Source organism: Procambarus clarkii, chromosome 94 (genome assembly GCF_040958095.1).
Source record: "Procambarus clarkii isolate CNS0578487 chromosome 94, FALCON_Pclarkii_2.0, whole genome shotgun sequence".
Lineage (NCBI taxonomy): Eukaryota > Metazoa > Arthropoda > Malacostraca > Decapoda > Cambaridae > Procambarus > Procambarus clarkii.
This window is the reverse complement of record NC_091243.1, coordinates 11,987,411-12,006,212: the sequence shown is the minus strand read 5'-3', so window position 1 is coordinate 12,006,212 and position 18,802 is coordinate 11,987,411. Positions and strand designations below refer to the sequence as shown.

The 18,802-nt window shown below is 35.9% G+C and overlaps 1 protein-coding gene across 1 annotated transcript in view; it reads right to left on the bottom strand.

Moving 5' to 3' along the window:
- Nucleotides 1–6,332: 6,332 nt before the first annotated feature.
- The window catches only part of LOC123747398 (low-density lipoprotein receptor), a 15,725-nt gene continuing 3,255 nt past the window's right edge, over nt 6,333–18,802 (bottom strand). Inside the window, exons 2-17 of the mRNA XM_045729588.2 lie at nt 17,740–17,840; nt 16,784–16,940; nt 16,419–16,522; nt 16,134–16,262; nt 15,615–15,891; nt 15,301–15,431; nt 14,176–14,317; nt 13,831–13,993; nt 13,175–13,315; nt 12,812–13,030; nt 12,294–12,498; nt 11,635–11,787; nt 10,970–11,150; nt 10,578–10,801; nt 9,932–10,126; nt 6,333–8,947 (exon numbers count right to left, since the gene is read on the bottom strand). Of these exons, the coding sequence (XP_045585544.1) occupies nt 8,918–8,947; nt 9,932–10,126; nt 10,578–10,801; nt 10,970–11,150; nt 11,635–11,787; nt 12,294–12,498; nt 12,812–13,030; nt 13,175–13,315; nt 13,831–13,993; nt 14,176–14,317; nt 15,301–15,431; nt 15,615–15,891; nt 16,134–16,262; nt 16,419–16,522; nt 16,784–16,940; nt 17,740–17,840 (2,552 nt within the window). The 3' untranslated portion in view covers nt 6,333–8,917. The remainder of the gene's footprint in view (nt 8,948–9,931; nt 10,127–10,577; nt 10,802–10,969; nt 11,151–11,634; nt 11,788–12,293; nt 12,499–12,811; nt 13,031–13,174; nt 13,316–13,830; nt 13,994–14,175; nt 14,318–15,300; nt 15,432–15,614; nt 15,892–16,133; nt 16,263–16,418; nt 16,523–16,783; nt 16,941–17,739; nt 17,841–18,802) is intronic.

Genomic DNA, 18,802 nt, shown 5'->3' with positions numbered 1-18,802 from the left:
AACGAGAATTGGTCGAGATTTTGACAGAATTAGAGGGATGGGAGTGAAAGATAATTGGAGAATGAGATAACGAGAAAAAATGATGGAGAATGTGGGACAATGAGAGAGAATGGGAGAGGATAAGTGAATGAGAGAAAAATTCAGAGAATTAGACAATGAGAGAGAAAGGTAGATCAATAAGAGAGCATGAGAGAAAGAAAGAGAATGAGAGAACAAGAAAGAATGATAGAAAAAGAGAGTGAGAGATAATGGAAGAACGAGAGAGAATGGGAGAATGAGAAAGTGAGAGAAAATGAGGGAATTAGAGGATGAGAGATAATGGGAGAAAGTGGAAGAATGAGAGATAGACCGAGCTTGGAACAATGAATCAAATGAGAAAAAAATTCAAGTTCTTAAACGCCAGTAAATGTCACTATCACTTTCACTAAACTTAAACTGGTCAGCGAAGTTTCGGGGCTTAGCGTCCCCCGCGGCCCGGTCCTCAACCAGGCTTCTTTTTTTGGTTACATATCCCCAGGAAGCAGCCCGTAGCAGCTGTTTAACTCCCAGGTACCTATTTACTGATAGGTGAACAGGGGGGCATCAGGGTGAAAGAAACTCTGCTCATCTGTTTCCACCTCTGCCGGAATCGAACCCGGAACCTTAGGACTACGAATACCGAACTCTGTCCATTCAGCCGTCAGGCCCCCTACTAGGGGTTTTGAAACTGTGGGCTATGTGTAGCTATAGCGTGGGGCAGGTGGGAGAAAGCTCTTTGCAACAGATAGAGCTGTCAAAGTTAGTTCATTGCCCGCTAGTCCGCTAAAAATAACGAGTCATTAGATTCTTAGAAACATCTAAGGAGAACGTTAATATTTACAGCAGGCAACGGTGAGGATGTCACTTGAATAGACATTACCCGGGATGAAGTATTCAAGTTCAAGTTCAAGTATGTTTATTGGGACAAGATAGAAATACATCTCATAGGGATTGAGTAGCTTAGGCTATTTCTACCCCCCCCCCCCCCACTATGAAGTATTAGCGGAAATTAAGAAATCTCCCGCCTCCCCTTACCCTTTGGGGAGGATTACCTTGCCCTGCGGTTATTTTGTGGTTACCCTGCAGTTACCCAGTTCGCGGGCACTTAATGGAGCACCGCCCTGCTCATTATTGTCTGAACCAGGGTTGCCAGACTGGGCTACAAGTAGCGAATTGGGCTACTTTTGAGAGCCCCACGATCCCAAATTTTTAATTTCGCTACTTGCGACTTTTTGGGCTAGTTTAAACGCAAGTTGGGCTACTTTGGGCTATTAATATTAAGAAACTCAATGATGATTATTTATTTATTTATTTATTTATTTATTTATTTATGCATATACAAGAATGTACATAAGGAATGTGAGGATACAAATATGGTAATTACAGTCTTGTAAAGCCACTAGCACGCGCAGCGTTTCGGGCAGGTCCTTAATCTAAGAAAATTTTAAGGAGGTAAATACTTGCAAAATTATAGATGATAACAGATTACATGAAATGAAAAAAAAGATGAGATGCTTTTTTGATTTATGCTTTATGATTTATTCTTTAAGATTTATGCTTTAATAATATAATCTGTACAAATCACAGCCGAGTCCAACAGCCTGATTGACTAGACCACTTACCGCAGGAGAGCCCTGGTCAGAGACCGGCCCCTGGGGACGTTGATCCTAGGAACCTTTGAAAGAAAAAGTAACCGCAAGGCCAGGTAATCCTCCCCAGGGGGCAATAGATTTCCCAACCTTAATTGTTAATAATACTTCATCCCAAAAGCTGCACCTGGTTCCACAGATCTTCATTAAGGGGAGAAAGTTATCTAGAAATTTACAGATTGATAAATGATTGGAAAGATCCCTTACAGTTAATACCTTTGTCAGGAAGACGATGGTTGGCAAGGAGTGGTAGTGTAAAGCGGCCGTTAGATCAGTGGGGTTCTCTAACAACTCATTACCAAATAGCTTCTTCCTCTTGTGATAAATATGTTGCAAGGCAACTATTTTCAATGTACGCTGATCCCTCCAATAAGCTATATTTCACATGTCTCAAACCAATCATAAATGATTTTGAAAGGATGAATTTACTTTATCAAAAGATGAAGCAGATCAGTATAGCCTTCACACTGTCTTAGAAAACTTCACTCTTGGAATACTCAGAAGAATCTTTCGTCCTCATCATGCAAAGCTTCATGTTAATTTGGACTACAATTCTATGTATCTGCCCCTGGAGAAAGTTGACTTTAGTTACGAATTTTCAACATTGGCATATTTTCGGTGTAACAAGTAGTAATTTGAAAATGAAAATAGGTGCAGAGAGTCAGAATTCGGCTCAAAAATCACGCTCAGGAGTCAAATTTCAGACATTTCAGATATTTTGAAAACTGCAGGGGGGTTTGGGCAAAATATGACCCATCGCCGTTTTCAATACTTGGCATATTTTCGGTATAAAAAGTCGTAATTTGAAAATGAAAATAGGCGCAGAGTCAGAATTCGGCTCAAAAATCACGCTCAGGCGTCAAATTTCCGACATTTCAGATATTTTGAAAACTGTAGGGGGGTTTGGGCAAAATATGACCCCATCGCCGTTTTCAGTAATTGGCATATTTTCGGTATAAAAAGTCGTAATTTGAAAATGAAAATAGGCGCAGAGTCAGAATTCGGCTCAAAAATCACACTCATGAGTCAAATTTCCGACATTTCAGATATTTTATAAACTGCAAAGGGGTTTGGGCAAAATTTGACCCTTCGCCGTTTTCAGTAATTGGCATATTTTCGGTATAAAATGTCGTAATTTGAAAATGAAAATAGGTGCAGAGAGTCAGAATTCGGCTCAAAAATCACGCTCAGGAGTCACATTTCGGACATTTCGGATATTTTGAAAACTGTAGGGGGGTTTGGGCAAAATATAACCCATCGCCGTTTTCAGTACTTGGCATATTTTCGGTATAAAAAGTCGTAATTTGAAAATGAAAATAGGTGCAGAGAGTCCGAATTCGGCTCAAAAATCACGCTCAGGGGTCAAATTTCGGACATTTCAGATATTTTGAAAACTGCAGGGGGGTTTGGGCAAAATATGACCCATCGCCGTTTTCAGTAATTGGCATATTTTCGGTATAAAAAGTTGTAATTTGAAAATGAAAATAGGTACAGAGAGTCAGAATTCGGCTCAAAAATCACGCTCAGGAGTCAAATTTCGGACATTTCAGATTTTTTGAAAACTGCAGGAGGGTTTGAGCAAAATATGACCCTTCGCCGTTTTCAGTAATTGGCATATTTTCGGTGTAAAAAGTTGTAATTTGAAAATGAAAATAGGTGCAGAGAGTCCGAATTCGGCTCAAAAATCACGCTCAGGAGTCAAATTTCCGACACTTCAGATATTTTGAAAACTGCAGGGGGGGGTTTGGGCAAAATATGACCCATCGCCGTTTTCAGTAATTGGCATATTTTCGGTGTAAAAAGTCGTAATTTGAAAATGAAAATGGGTGCAGAGAGTCAAAACTTGCCAGACTGGGCTACAAGTAGTTAATTGGGCTACTTTTGAGAGCCCCACGCTCCTAAATTTTTAATTTCGCTACTTGCGACTTTTTGGGCTAGTTTAAACGCAAGTTGGGCTACTTTGGTCTATTAATATTAATATTAATAATATTAATTATTAATATTAATATTAAGAAACTCAATGATGATTATTTATGCTTTAATAATATAATCTGTACAAATCACAGCTGAGTCCAACAGCCTGATTGACTAGACCACTTACCGCAGGAGAGCCCTGGTCAGAGACCGGCCCCTGGGGACGTTGATCCTAGGAACCTTTGAAAGAAAAAGTAACCGCAAGGCCAGGTAATCCTCCCCAGGGGGCAATAGATTTCCCAACCTTAATTGTTAATAATACTTCATCCCAAAAGCTGCACCTGGTTCCACAGATCTTCATTAAGGGGAGAAAGTTATCTAGAAATTTACAGACTGATAAATGATTGGAAAGATCCCTTACAGTTAATACCTTTGTCAGGAAGACGATGGTTGGCAAGGAGTGCGCATGGTAGTGTAAAGCGGCCGTTAGATCAGTGGGGTTCTCTAACAACTCATTACCAAATAGCTTCTTCCTCTTGTGATAAATATGTTGCAAGGCAACTATTTTCAATGTACGCTGATCCCTCCAATAAGCTATATTTCACATGTCTCAAACCAATCATAAATGATTTTGAAAGGATGAATTTACTTTATCAAAAGATACAGCAGATCAGTATAGCCTTCACACTGTCTTAGAAAACTTCACTCTTGGAATACTCAGAAGAATCTTTCGTCCTCATCATGCAAAGCTTTATGTTAATTTGGACTACAATTCTATGTATCTGCCCCTGGAGAAAGTTGACTTTGGTTACGAATTTTCAACACTTCTGTCTCTACGGCTTGGCGACCTCTTTTGATAATTACTTACTGTACCACTATAAAAGTTGAGCAGATCTGCGCCACATCCTATGTATGACCTTGGCCATTTTTTAGAAATTTTGAAACATTTATTTTGCAAGGACTGTACCCTGAGATACAGAGCTTTTAAGGGGGCATATCATTCTAAATCGTTATAAATTAAAAGTTGTTCAATTTGCTTATAAATTTTTTTATGAAATGGTTATAGAAAGGGCTGCAACTGGTCCAAGTTTCACCATCACACCCTAAACAGAAAAGGAGAAAAAAAATACACAATGTATTATGCAACGAATGTTCAACATTCTCAAATAATCTCAGGAAACACATGTGTCAACTAAAATGTCTACTATGTGCTGTAGAAGCACAAACTCTTGTAATAATTGTAATATGTATATGCAATATATTTATATTTAATTTTTTTTTTTCTTTTTTTCTTTTTTTTCTTTTTTTTTTTTTTTGGCCAATATTTTTTTCTCGTTTGTTATCAAGGGATTTGCATGAAACTTGCACACCTTGCTCAATGGATGCCTATCTGCAAGGGTGCCAATTATGAACGAAATCTGTCGAAGTCAAGCTCAGCTACAGGTGGCCGAACTTGGATCTTTATTTTACTCTGGAAAGTAATTTACACCTTCAAATTACTTCAGAGCTTTCATTTATTAATCAATTTACATGCAAATTACACCTTATATGTAGCGTTTATGCTTCTACAGAATCTAGTAGACATTTTAGTCCAAAGTCTATTTGTTGATTTTATAAAAATTTATAAATATCATATATTGCATATTTTTTAGAAGGGTAACTTTGAAAAATTATATTATTGCACTAAACACTTTTTTGATAAAACTGATCACTAGAATCCTTTATTATGTGCTTAATTTAATATCTGAGTGTTATAGAAATGATTTTGGTTGACACATGTGTTCCCTGAAACTATTTGAAAATTCGTTGCATAATTCGTTGTTTATTTTTTTTCTCCTTTTCTGTTTAGGGTGTGATGATGAAACTTGGACCAGCTGCAGCCCTTTCTATAACCATTTCCTAAAAAAATTTATAAGCAAATTGAACCACTTTTAATTTTACATTGATATGCCCCCTTAACTGGGGTTGGACTATTTTATTTGGTCAACTGTTACTCTTTGTGTTCTGTTTGACAGAAAACTGAATATCCACCATCCTACTTTACCTATTTGCCTCATTTAATGTGCTATCAATCCATGATCACATTTATTGAATGTTTTTGAAAAGTCCTTGTGTACCACATTTGTATTTGGTTTTTCTTCTAATGCCTCAGTGATTTTGTCGTAGTGGTCAAGTAGCTGTGAGAGGTACGAGCTTCCCACTCTAAATCTATGTTGGCCTGGGTTGTGGAGGTCATTGGTCTCCATGATGCTGGTAACCTGACGCCTAATCACACTCTCAAATACTTTTATTATGTGGGATGTTACTGCAACTCGTCTATAATTCTTTGCCAATGCTTTGCTCCCTCCCTTGTGTAGAGGGGCTATGTCTGCTGATTTAAGCACATCCGGTATCTCCACATGTCCAAGCGCTTCCTCCACACAATACCGAGTGCCTGTGCTACTGGCACTCTGCATTTCTTTAGAAATGTAGAGTGCTTTTAAATTCCACGAGTCTGGACCTGGGGCCGAGTGCATGGGCATGTTGTCAATTTCTTTTTCATAATCTGCCACGCTCGTGTTGATATTGGTTATATTTTCAGGAGTTTGGTTATCACGCATAAAGAAGTTGTCCGGATCTTCCATCTTTCATGCTGTTTATTGGGTTGCTAACCATGTCCTCATACTGTTTTTTTTTTGTAGGATTTCACTAATTTCTTTGTCATCCTCTGTGTATGAACCTTCACTTGTTTTTTGACAGTGAACTAATAAGTTAGTTTAATTCATTTATTATGCACCCCATACCCATCCTGTGGGCGGTAGTGGAAAGGGTTACAGAGGCACATAATGGGCTCAGGGACTGAACCCCACATTTCATTTAGCTAAGCAAGTTACAATCATGAAATAATGAAATATGTACATATACAATATTTAGCTATTAGCTTCAGTTAAAACACTGGTGCTTTAGCATAACTTAGTATTCTCCAGGGTATATATATATATCTGATCTTGTGTAACAACCTGAATGCTTCAAAATAATCTCAATACAATTCCTGAGCATTATAGAGCAATGCTAGGGAATAATATTTAACCAGCTACCATCTTTCAGGACAACTTGAGCTTTTATTCACGATAATCACATGCACACACTGATATAAAAATATAACATTTAAATAAATAAAAAAATGTAAAACAGTACAAAACATGCAACAACGATGTGCATTCAATCTATACTAAAAATGATTTATCTTTTAGGTAGTTTTACAAAACTCGTGAAAAGGTTTGTTTCATTATAAGTATAAAATGTATCTGAAAAATATTCGACTGAAAGAGACAATATTGTGCACTGATGAGATAAAGCTTTGAATATTAATGCATCTGAATATTAAAATATTGTACTGAATAGATTTGGATTTGATCAAAACGTATCTGCAACTTTATCATGCAAGTCCTGTGCAAAATATATGTTGATGGGAATAATTCTAGAAACTTTAAAACAATAGATGCCATATAATTTAAATTTACATCATATATGCATGTAACACTTTTCATCAACACAAAGATTCTCGAGCTATAATGACACAAAATTTGTGACAAATGAGGTGAAATACAATTATGATGAATGATGCTAGATGTGAGACTCTTCCCAACAGCTTGACCAGGCATAGCACTGATAGGAACTCTTGAGCACAAAACTCAAAACAATTATTTACACTATTTACACGGTACAACTATATCACAGACAGTAGCACAATTCCTTTTAAATACAAATAGCCAGAACTGGCCTAGCCATTCACATGTGTATACAATACAGTATTTATAGTGTGTAATGTTAATTTTTGGCTTCAGTCTAAGTGCTTATAATGTAAATATTGAATACTGTATCTGTATAACTTAAAGTATGGATGTTTTTATGTAAATGATTTAATTGCACATACTGTATAGAAAATTACTGTGAAGTGACTGAACTGTGTTTTGATATATTTGCTCCTGGAGCAGTTATTGATTTCAGATGAAAAAGAAAAATGTTTTTTTTTCTGTGGAACATTATTCAGGTTCTGCTTCCTCCAATACTGTAATTACATATTAATGTGGGAAACATAATTTGCTGAAAGACGCATGTAAACATTTATGATACTGTACTTGTCAATTTTGTAATTCTTCATATTACAACAATGTATGCTAACCGTACAGTATTGAATATTATACTAAATTATTAATAAAGTGAATCGTTATAAAATGGATATAATTTTTAAGTGCATAAAAACAGTGTTACTCATTCCTTTGAATATCTTCATCTGCATAGAGCATGCACAGAACTATTACACAGTAAGTAATTAACTTGTTTTAAGTAACTAATTTCATCCACATAGTTTCCTATTTTGTGCTTCAAACTCACACTGTATCTTGTACTACCTACTTCCTCAATATTAGTACTTAAGACATATTGTATATCCTTACCAGTGTAATCACCTCTGTCAACTTATATTGTAGTGATTTGTTAATACAAAACATTGCTACAATGTACCTTTACATTTTACCAGATATGTTAGATTAAGGACCTGCCCGAAACGCTATGCGTGTGAGTGGCTTTGCATGAATATAAACATACCAGTCTTATGTAATCTCACCAACCCATTGTACCTTCTTGCAAATAAATTATTATTATTATTAATATAATTATTATTATACTGTCTGGATGTGGAACTGTTACGTCACAGCTAACAGAGAATGTGCTCAACAATTACCAGTGAAGAACAGGGGGTAACTCTGCTGTACACTTTTGAAAGCAAATATTTTGTGGTAATTGGAAATGTTGCATAAATTATCACATTGCATTTTTGGAGTGCTGAAGTCTTTGGTTTTGTCACTTTTAAAAGGTCAGTAACTTCACTTTCATTGTGGATTACCAACATTGACACCATCTTCACAATAAAATGCTAAGATTTGTATTATTGGCTCCTCTTCAGCTTAAGATTCTAAAGGTGCATCGTACGTCAGGCTGCGAGCAGCCACGTCCAACAGCCTGGTTGATCAGTCTGGCAACCAGGAAGCGTGGTCGATGACCGGGCCGCGGGGACGCTAAGCCCCGGAAGCACCTCAAGGTAACCTCAAGGTACAGTGATATTTTTATTATCACAACCATTTGAGGCAACCTTGCTATTTAATTGTGTAACTTAGGGAATCCCACTTCACTTAATGACTAGCTGTGAAATACTGTAATGTTAGAATGTTTCATTTCATAACTGAACATACAGAGAAACAACATAGGACTGCTGTCAAACCATTGCTTCTCAGAACATCTTGTCCTTAGTCATCCAGAAAACTGCACTGTCTGCAGCATTATTGTATTCTCTCTCACTTTTTAGGTGCTAAAGGTACGTCATCCTGAAAAAAAGTGAAAGGTGCTAATGAATGATGTAAAAACACAAAAATTGTATAAATACTCTACTGGTGGTCAACCAAGGTTCATCCTAGCCAAATGGGTTTATTTAAGCTCAATGTTTTAAAAGGAGAAACAATTTTAAGTAAAATTGGTTCCTTTCATAAATGGTGTGTACCAAGTTTGAAAGATGGGTCCCCAGAAATTACCTTTACCACCTTAAACCCATGGACTGCTACGATTGTTAGCCACAATTTTAGGACATGTAAACTTATTGCTATTTAGACTTTTCTCAGAGGATGGACACAGAATTGCCCAGTAAAGAAATTATGCATGAAAGAGAATTTTCATGATTTAAAAATACAAATCTATGCACACTGAAATTCCCACTGTGTATCAACTTGGGATAAGGAAAACCAAATTGGAGTTAAAGCTTCACAAGTGATTTGTGAAAGATTGTAGATTAATGGCATGAAAGACCTAGGACGGTAGTTAATTCAAGATGACGTGGATGGAAAGGACAAATTAAATTCTTTAATATGCAAAAGATAGAGTAAATGCGAGAAGCAGCTGCAGAGTAAATATTGTATGGCCATACTTTAAGAATAGGCACACAACTTGGGGGTGAACAGCCTTTGAGTTTCTAAGAGCACGAGGCACGGAAACAACAATAGCAGAAAGATAAGCAACTTTGTAGTGGGAGGCCAGTGACTTAAGTTTAGATGTGAGATCTGGCAAAATGATCCATTTACCAGCTTTCATCTGAACTGCATCGAGAGTTTTGATCGAGGGCAAGATATAAAAGCAGTATTCTGGACAAGCAAGTAGAGTAAAAGTAACATGTTAAATATACCTTGAACCTAGAGGAACCCAACTGTGATACTTTGAGATACTGATGGAGGTTTGAGATATGAGATACTGTATATCTACTGAATCATCTGCATAAAAAATACAACACTATTATATAAAGTTTGGTATATATTACTTACATCGTCTATTATAGGCACTTCAGGCCCTTCAGTGTACTGATAATCCCTTGGGTTGTATAACAACTCATCTTGGCCAAGGATATAGCCACCACCTTCAGTGTCTTCGTCTGTTGTTTTCCGATATACTGGATTGGGGAAACGGGTGTGAAGTACGTGTATAACACCACCGCGCACTTTCCACCACCCAACAAACAGCTGTCGAATAAGTACAAAATATAATGTTTAATGATGGTAAAATTTATTATTAATTTATTTATGACTTGTAACAAGCACCAGCAAAAAATTTTGTTCTTTAATGATGGAAAATTTTGCAATACTGTAATGTACATTTTATATACTGTATAATCAATGGAGCTCTATTGAGCACAAGCCAAAATTTCTTACAGTAACTTGGCCTTATGTCTCATCATTATTGACTGGAAATACATTTCTTTTTCAATTCTCATTTTGGCCTTTGTTTATAAGAATATTGTTTGAAAGCTACATAATCTTATAAATCTAACCCCCAAGAGGAATGAGCCTAAAATAATGTACTGTATATGGAAATTATAGTTTTGTTTAATAAAAGGTAGCTGAAATTCAAGGTTACACCATATTTGGAATATGATGTAAAATGAACACACTATACTATATGTTGTAAACTTACAGCTGTGGCCAATGCTAGAACCACAATAGCGCCAATAGAAGCTCCAAGAATCATGCCAACTTGAGGACTGTGTATAAGGTCTTTGTCAGTCATTGGAGAATCTACATATTTGGCACTTCCAGACACTGGTAAAGCTGTTGCAGCACTGTCTATGTCCATATCTGTCTCAAGAATGTCAGTGTTGTATTCAGTTAGACCGACATTAGATGGCAACTCTGTATCATCTGAAAGAAATATGAAAGAAGAAATTTATAAATTTTCCTGTCACCTAAAAGTACTATGTACTTATACATTGTGGTATAATAAAACTAATAAAATTTCAGTTGCAGTGAGTAGCAATTTATCATTCTTAATACTGAAACATGGAGTTGTAATTATGACATTTAACTCACCAGTATAAATGCAAGTGATAGAATCTCCATTTAAGAAGACCATGCCATCTGGACAGACACAGAGAGGGACCCCTTCAGGACTACGAACACACAAGTGGCTGCACTTGTGAGATGAACATACATTATCTCCATTAGGCTGCCGATACTCGTGGTAGACATGTACAACCTTTGGTGACTCCAACTGTAACATTGAAAAATGTAAATTTAACATATTTTGTAACTTTCATCAGATGCATGTCACACAAAGCAAAAACTGTAAGGTGAGTACAGTATGTACAGTATAATCTTATCTCTCTCTCTTGCCTTTTAATAACACCTTACTCTTAACCAACATTTACATTTAATATGCTTTTATTGTACACTATAGAAGCCATTCATCACTTTCTATGCTTTCACATTCGGCCATTAATAATAATAAGCAAGACAAAAGACAATTGATCAGTGTGTCTTTTCAATCTGTTAAAACTTTGCACAGCATTCCTTCCATTGTTTGCAGCTTGCTACATCACATAAATATATATTTACCAAATAGTTTGTATTCAACTGTAGTGTATGTACTTGCATGAATCAACCTTTCAAAGTATGTTATATGGTAAATGTCATGTTTTAATACTGTAGTTCAAAACAGTTCATTACACACATACAATACATGTACAAAAACTTACCAAATGTCCAGCTGACACATTCTGGATGTCTTCTCCAGTGAATTTATCAGCACTGTAAAGTGCAAGCTTTGACCAGTCTGTCCAATATAATCTGTCTTCAAACACAGTGATCGAGTATGGCAGACGAAGTACTTTCGGTGAGAAGAGAATAACCTACAAAATAAGGAGAGTGTTATTGGACAATACATAATTAACTAAAATAAAAATATGCCTTAACATTGGGTATACAGTACTACATAAACCAATAGACAACATTCACTCATCAACACTCATATTCCAGTGATGGTACTCGTTTTCTGGTACTAAGCAAAAAAAAAAGAAAAAAATTCAGGTACTCTCTTAGCAACATATTCAGTAGAATGCAAAATTGTTAAATAGATAATGCCTGTATCTCTCCAAATTCCTTCTAATATACGGTATTGGAAACATTCAAATGTACTATACCAGAAACATTCAAATATACTGTACACGAAACATTCCACTATACTGTATCGGAAACATTCCAATATACTGTACTGTTTTGGAAACATTCCAATGTACTGCAGCAAACATTCCAATGAACCATATCAGAAACATTCTAATCTACTGTGATGCTAATATCATAGCTAAAAATGTGGTAATTAAAATTGTAATTTTTAATTTAGTAAATCAATACTGACCTCAATTTGTGATCCATCAAGATTGGATTTGCTAATAGTGTTAAGTTTGCCATCACACCAGTAGAGGCGTTTATTAGAATGGTCAATAGTAATGCCATTTGGCCAGTAGACATGGGGAGCAGTGACGATGGCTGTGCGGTCACCACCATCCAGTCTAGCACGCTCGACTTTGGGTGAACTGCCCCAATCGGTCCAGAATATATACCTAAGAAACAAAAAGAGAATTGCTTATTATCGTGGAGGAAAAGATAACAGATATGTTTTGCTGTTATGTGTGGCCATACAAAGAATGTTTGGTTAGAAATACTAAGCTGGCTCATGGTGTTGCATCCCCATGAAAGCTTGAAACAGGGTAATGATAATGTATTTACAATATTGTGAATATACATGTCACCTAATACAAAACATGTTAAAAAAATGATAGATGACTAACATAAAGCTATAAAAATGAGCCTCATTTATACATGGTTACAAATTTATGTAGCCATGCAGTCTCAAATGAACTGCAAATTACGAACCCGTCAAGGGGACTGACGACAATAGCTCGTGGCTGTCCCAGTTCTTCTTTTACAATTGCCTTGGACCATTTAGCATCCCATGATATCATTTGGATCCTGAAGTTGGTGGTATCTGTATAGTAGATATGATTGTGGATCCAGTCTACCGCCAGACCATCAGCTGACACTTTCTCACCATCCACAAGCACCTCTCGCACTTCAGGATTGGTCATGTTAGTTCTGCAGAGGTGGACAGAATTATCAGTACTGCAAATTAAATTATTCCTAAGACTATAAAATCAAACTTTAAAATGTATTATATACAGTACTACTTGCAATAATATCAAGCATATGTCTTCATGCTGTATAATGTTTTATACATACCTTATTATCTTGTTTTCCTTATTATCTGACCAAATGATCTGATGACTTATGTATAAGTAGTCAAGAGCTGTAGCGCCGCGAGCCTCTCTCACCACTGATGTCATGTCACTGTCCCTCAGCCGCAGGCTTCGAATGTCATATCTATGGTACAGTATTTAAAAAACTTAATTAACAACTACAATATACAATATTTCATTAAAAAAGTCATGCTTATCGTGATTTTACCATCACAATTAATTATGAACTAATTTTATACCATATATTACTTTTATGATTACAGTGTCTGAGACTGTAATACAGTATTAACATGAGTGCAGAGAGGCTAGAAGACAGCATTTTAAATGTGGAGCAGATGGGAACGTGTTGTGAATACAGATATTCACAACACATTGTCTGCAGATAAAACCAGCAGACTGCCAGTTGCAGTGAAAACATTCTTTGCAACGGAACCAGGATGTACATCATCATTATTGACAAATTAACATGGCAAAGACAGTAAATAAAGTATTCAGACAATGCACACTCCTCCTCATGTCAAGTTTCAGATACAAATAAGGAAATGTTCTGTTCAGTTCTCTTAATTTCTTATGGAAATGGAGACTGCTAATAAGAGATAGTGAACAAGATCTCAATTTATTTACTGTACTATGTATTACCTGTGTGAGAAGAGCAAGTATGGCTCGCCTGAAGATGCCTTACAGCGGGTGTAATTCCTTGGATCCCTTTCATAACCAGGAAGGCAGGAACAGTGGTAACTGCCAACAGTGTTGACACACCGTTGTGAACAAGTGCCAGGAATCTCCAAGCATTCATCAATATCTGCACGATAAGAGTAATTTTAAAGGTAAGATTTAGCAAAGAGGAACATTTTGTAAATTATCCACAAGCTTAATGTACTATGTTTGGTAAGAAAACTGAATTATATGTTTTATGCAGGTCACAAATGTATACTGCAAAGCCAAAAATTCCATTTCTGCATATTGTACAAGATATCTATCTACCTTCACAAGTGTATTTTCCAACGAGACGATAACCACTGCGGCACTGGCAATAGTAACTCTCTCTCGTATCTACACACAATTGAGTGCAGCCACCGTTGTTGCGTTCACATTCATTTGGTCCACACAATTCCTCTGACTCATCCTAGAAGTAATGAGCAAATATTAAGTACAGTAATGACAAAGTCAAAGAACAATCAAACTAAATCTGTGTAAACACACTATGCAAATACATGTATAGGGACTAGCGTATGGAACTCACTCCCTAACGAATTAAAAATCTGTCCAACCTACGCCTAATTCAAAAGTAAAACCAAAAAGTACCTAATTTTATCCTCATAGTTTCCTACCTTGTGCTTCAAACTCACACTGTATCTTGTGCTATCCACTCCCCAAAAATATGTGCCTAAGCCATGCAACTTCACCATTGTAATCACTGCTATCATCTTATATTATAGTTGTTATGTTGAATGCAAATTTTACTACAATGATCCTGTAGTAATAAACCTCAAATTATACTACAATGTACCTGTTGATAATCCTCAAACTTTACTATAATATACCTACTAATTTTCTTTAAGTTTTCTTACGATGTACCTGATAACATTTTTCAATTTTGCTACAAATTACCTACTTAATATTATCTGTTATATTAAGTACCTGCTAGAAACGCTATGCGTGAGAATGTAAAATTTTACAAGAATGTAAAAATATCAATGCTATGTACTCTCATAAACCCAATGTACCTTCTTGTATAAATAAATAAATAAATAAATAAATAAATAAATAAATAAATAAACAAATTATCTGCCTGTTATGCAAAAGTGTAAATTCATATGTACACTTGCTTTATGACCCACTATTAAATATTTCTGTTTTAAATAAAGTAAAATATGAAAATAAACTGACTAGTTGCAATAAATTAATGAATTGTAGCCGTTTCCTGATACTCATAAAATAGCTGATACAGTACTGTATGAACTCTAATTCCTGAGTCGAAATGCTGCGCATACTAGTGGCTTTACAAGATTGTAATTACTATATTATGTATCCTCACAATCCCAATGTACCTTCTTGTATATATATATAAATAAATAAATAAATAAATAAATAAATAAATCATCTTACCTGCCAGTCACCGCAATCATTTCGGCGATTACACAGGCGTTCACGAAGGATACACTTGTTATTTGTACACAAGTAATGAGTAGTCAAGTTGCAGGGTTTTTCAGCTGGTTCTGGCATAGGTGTAGGTGTAGCTGTAAAAGATAATTACATTAAACTAAAGGCAAACTTTCATTTTATACCTTAACTAATAATTATAACTCCTTCACATTCTGGATACTAATAAGAGCAGATGGACATTTGAATATCAAACAACATTTCAAGTAAATACATTACATTTCAAAATTTGCACTACAACACTACAGAGAAGTACTTACTACAATTAACTTCATCAGATCCATCCCTGCAATCACTTCTGCCATTACACTGTAGCATTAAACGAACACACTGCTTATTTGCACATGTGAAATGAGTAGAAGGGCATTTTGGGCAGAGTGTTTGTGCCTCATCTTCACCATTTGGACAGTTTTCCTCACCATCACACACCTGGGTGTTGAGGATACAGTATTCACCACACTGATATTCATTATCACGGCAGGTAGGCCGGGGAGTAGTTGTAACTCGTACAGTAACTACTGTTCTGTTCCTGCAAGCCTGCAATAAAATAAAATATTGAAGTAAAAATAATTGCAAGAAAATTAAGTGTTTAAGTACTGTACAAATATTGAAGTTACATTATGTTTTGTGAATAGTTAAAATGTAGTCTAAAAAACAATTATGAGACTACAGTATACTGCAGAATGTTTTTTTTATGATATTGTGACTTTTTTACAATAATGTACAGTAATTGTATATCACAAGTAGCATTAACATCAATTACATTTTGCTGAACTTGCCTTTTCATCTGATCCATCAAGGCAGTCTTCCTCCCCATCACAGACCCAACGAGATGGAATGGTCATTCCTGAGTCACATCGGAACATGTGAGCAGGAAGTGGTGTAGTTTGTAAAGCTGTACAGTTCTCCTGCACACAAAATATGACATCTGTTAATTTTGTTATAAAACTTGTATACTATGTATTATTTATAGCAAATGTTTGTGTAATATATTCAAAACTGAGAAATCGGATTTGTTATATTGTGCTGTATTTAAAAAATTTGTTATAGCAAACATGTCTTACTTCATCAGAGCCATCTGCACAGTCTTTCTGGCCATTACATCGCCACCTGCCCGTAATACACTGTTTGTTGCTTACACACTGGAATTCCGCAGCATGACACTTATCTGTATGAGAGAAACATATGGTACAGTACTTATATATACACACACATATATATATACACACATCTCAGGTTAATCTCATGTGACTGATATTTTGTTTTGGGCTTACCCATTTTAACTAGATTTAGATTTACAGTAGCTCTAAAACTAGTTAATCTTAATTCCAAATATATCTATGCAGTATACAGCCAGAAGCAATCATATTACATGGGTTAATTAATATAATAATATTGATAGCACATAAATAAATGACCAGAAACGTACAACAGTCACTGTTGGTTTCATCAGTATTATCCCGACAGTCATCCTGGCCATCACACTTCCACGTAGATGGGATGCAGTTCCCATTCCCACACTTAAATTCTGTTGAGCGACATTCTCGCACAAGAGCTGTACCAGTTTCTCCAATACAGTTTGCTGGCTGGAATATAAAGTTAAAACAATTAACAATACATATAGTAAATTAAAATGAGTTGGTTTTGTATCCCATAGTTGCTGACAGAAAGCGTGTTAGACTACTCAATGTTCTCCCTTAAGTCAAATACTGAAATTCATCAGGATGCAACCTACAACATTTGACTAACTCATGGGTACCTATTTGCTGCAATATATAAACAGAGGTGAATACAAGGTTGCCCAAACTCTTTGTCCTGTCACAGGAATTAAACCTGAAACCTTTTGGTTCAAAGCCTGAGATTGCACTTACTACTACATAGGTAGTAGGGTTTAGGCAGTTCCACAGGGTTATAAACCCCATGGAACCACCTACCTATTGAAGCCAGGTAGGTGGTTATGCACTCGCACAATTTATGCGATTGCATAAATTGAGGGGATTGAACATGAAAAAAGTATTAAAGAATTTAACATTTAGAGTACAGTAAACTCTTATCACAAATGTTAAAGAAATGTTCAAGTAATTACTGTAATTCAAAAGACTATCAGAAATCTTAGCCAAGTATCCAAAGTTTGCTTACTGTGGGTAGTGCATGCACATAATTGTAAACTTTCATCATAACTCATTGGATGGGTATGGGGTGTATGACAGACAAATTAAAATGATACATAACTCAACACAAATATAAATTGTTGAGCTTAAAGCTCATTGGGGGTCCAGTACCTGAACCATGTAACACTAACATGTCTCCCACACACCCACAACACTTGCTCAGTGTTGGAGAAACTAATTAAACTAAAAAATGAAAAAAATTGCAGCTACCCACATGTTCATCAGTGCCGTCAGTACAGTCTGGGTCACCATCACAGACCCACTTCAGAGGGAGACACCTGTTTCCATCACAGGAAAACTCAGTAGAGCGACACGCTGAAGAGAAAATGCACATGAACATGGAATGCCAAGTTAACTATAAGCTCCATTATTTAAGCTATATTCCAAGATATATTACCCTGTACATGGATGTAAATTCAGTTAAATTAAAAAGAAATGGGTAAAATACAAAATCTATATTGCAATTATAGTTCTAAATAACTAATTTATCTTTTTAATAGTATTAATGTAGTTAGGAAATATTTTAGGTCAAAATAAATTGCATAATAATTGCTTGTAATGTATAATTAATGTAAGTACAGAAAAAATAAACAATCTTGCCAGTTGTCTTCATATTATTTCTGAACAACAATGCAAAATATGTATATATTATGCACTTGTTAAAAAAAAAACTGAACCAAGGACTAGTATGCATGAGTCTTGGTAATGCTGTGACAACTGTGACCCAGTGACTTTATCAAATAAACTAACCCAAGGACTTGGGTAGGAACCCAGTACTTGGTTTTAATCATTTGGTGAGGAATTAACCTAAACAGTATGAACTTCTAAATGCTAATCCCCACAATCATCAAGCCCACATTAATTACTCAAACATCTGCTACAACCCTGGACCACATATGGACTAATATAATATCCCCCCCCCCACCTTGTCTCTAGTATAATTACTGACAGAACAACCGATCACTATCCAGCAAACTAGCAATAGGGAATCTCATAAATGCACTTCACAATATAAACATCACAATGCAGGATGTCAATCCGGTTAATGTTTACCTAATTTATGCAAGAGTTCTTGCATTCTTGTACAGCCACTAGCATGCATAGCATTCCGGGCAAGCCCTTAATCCTAATTTTCACACACACATCCCCAGGAAGCAGCCCGTAGCAGCTGTCTAAGTCCCAGGTACCTATTTACTACTAGATGAACAGAGCATCAGGATGAAAGAAATTCTGCCCATTTGTTTCCACCTCTGCCAGAACTCGAACCCGGACCCTTG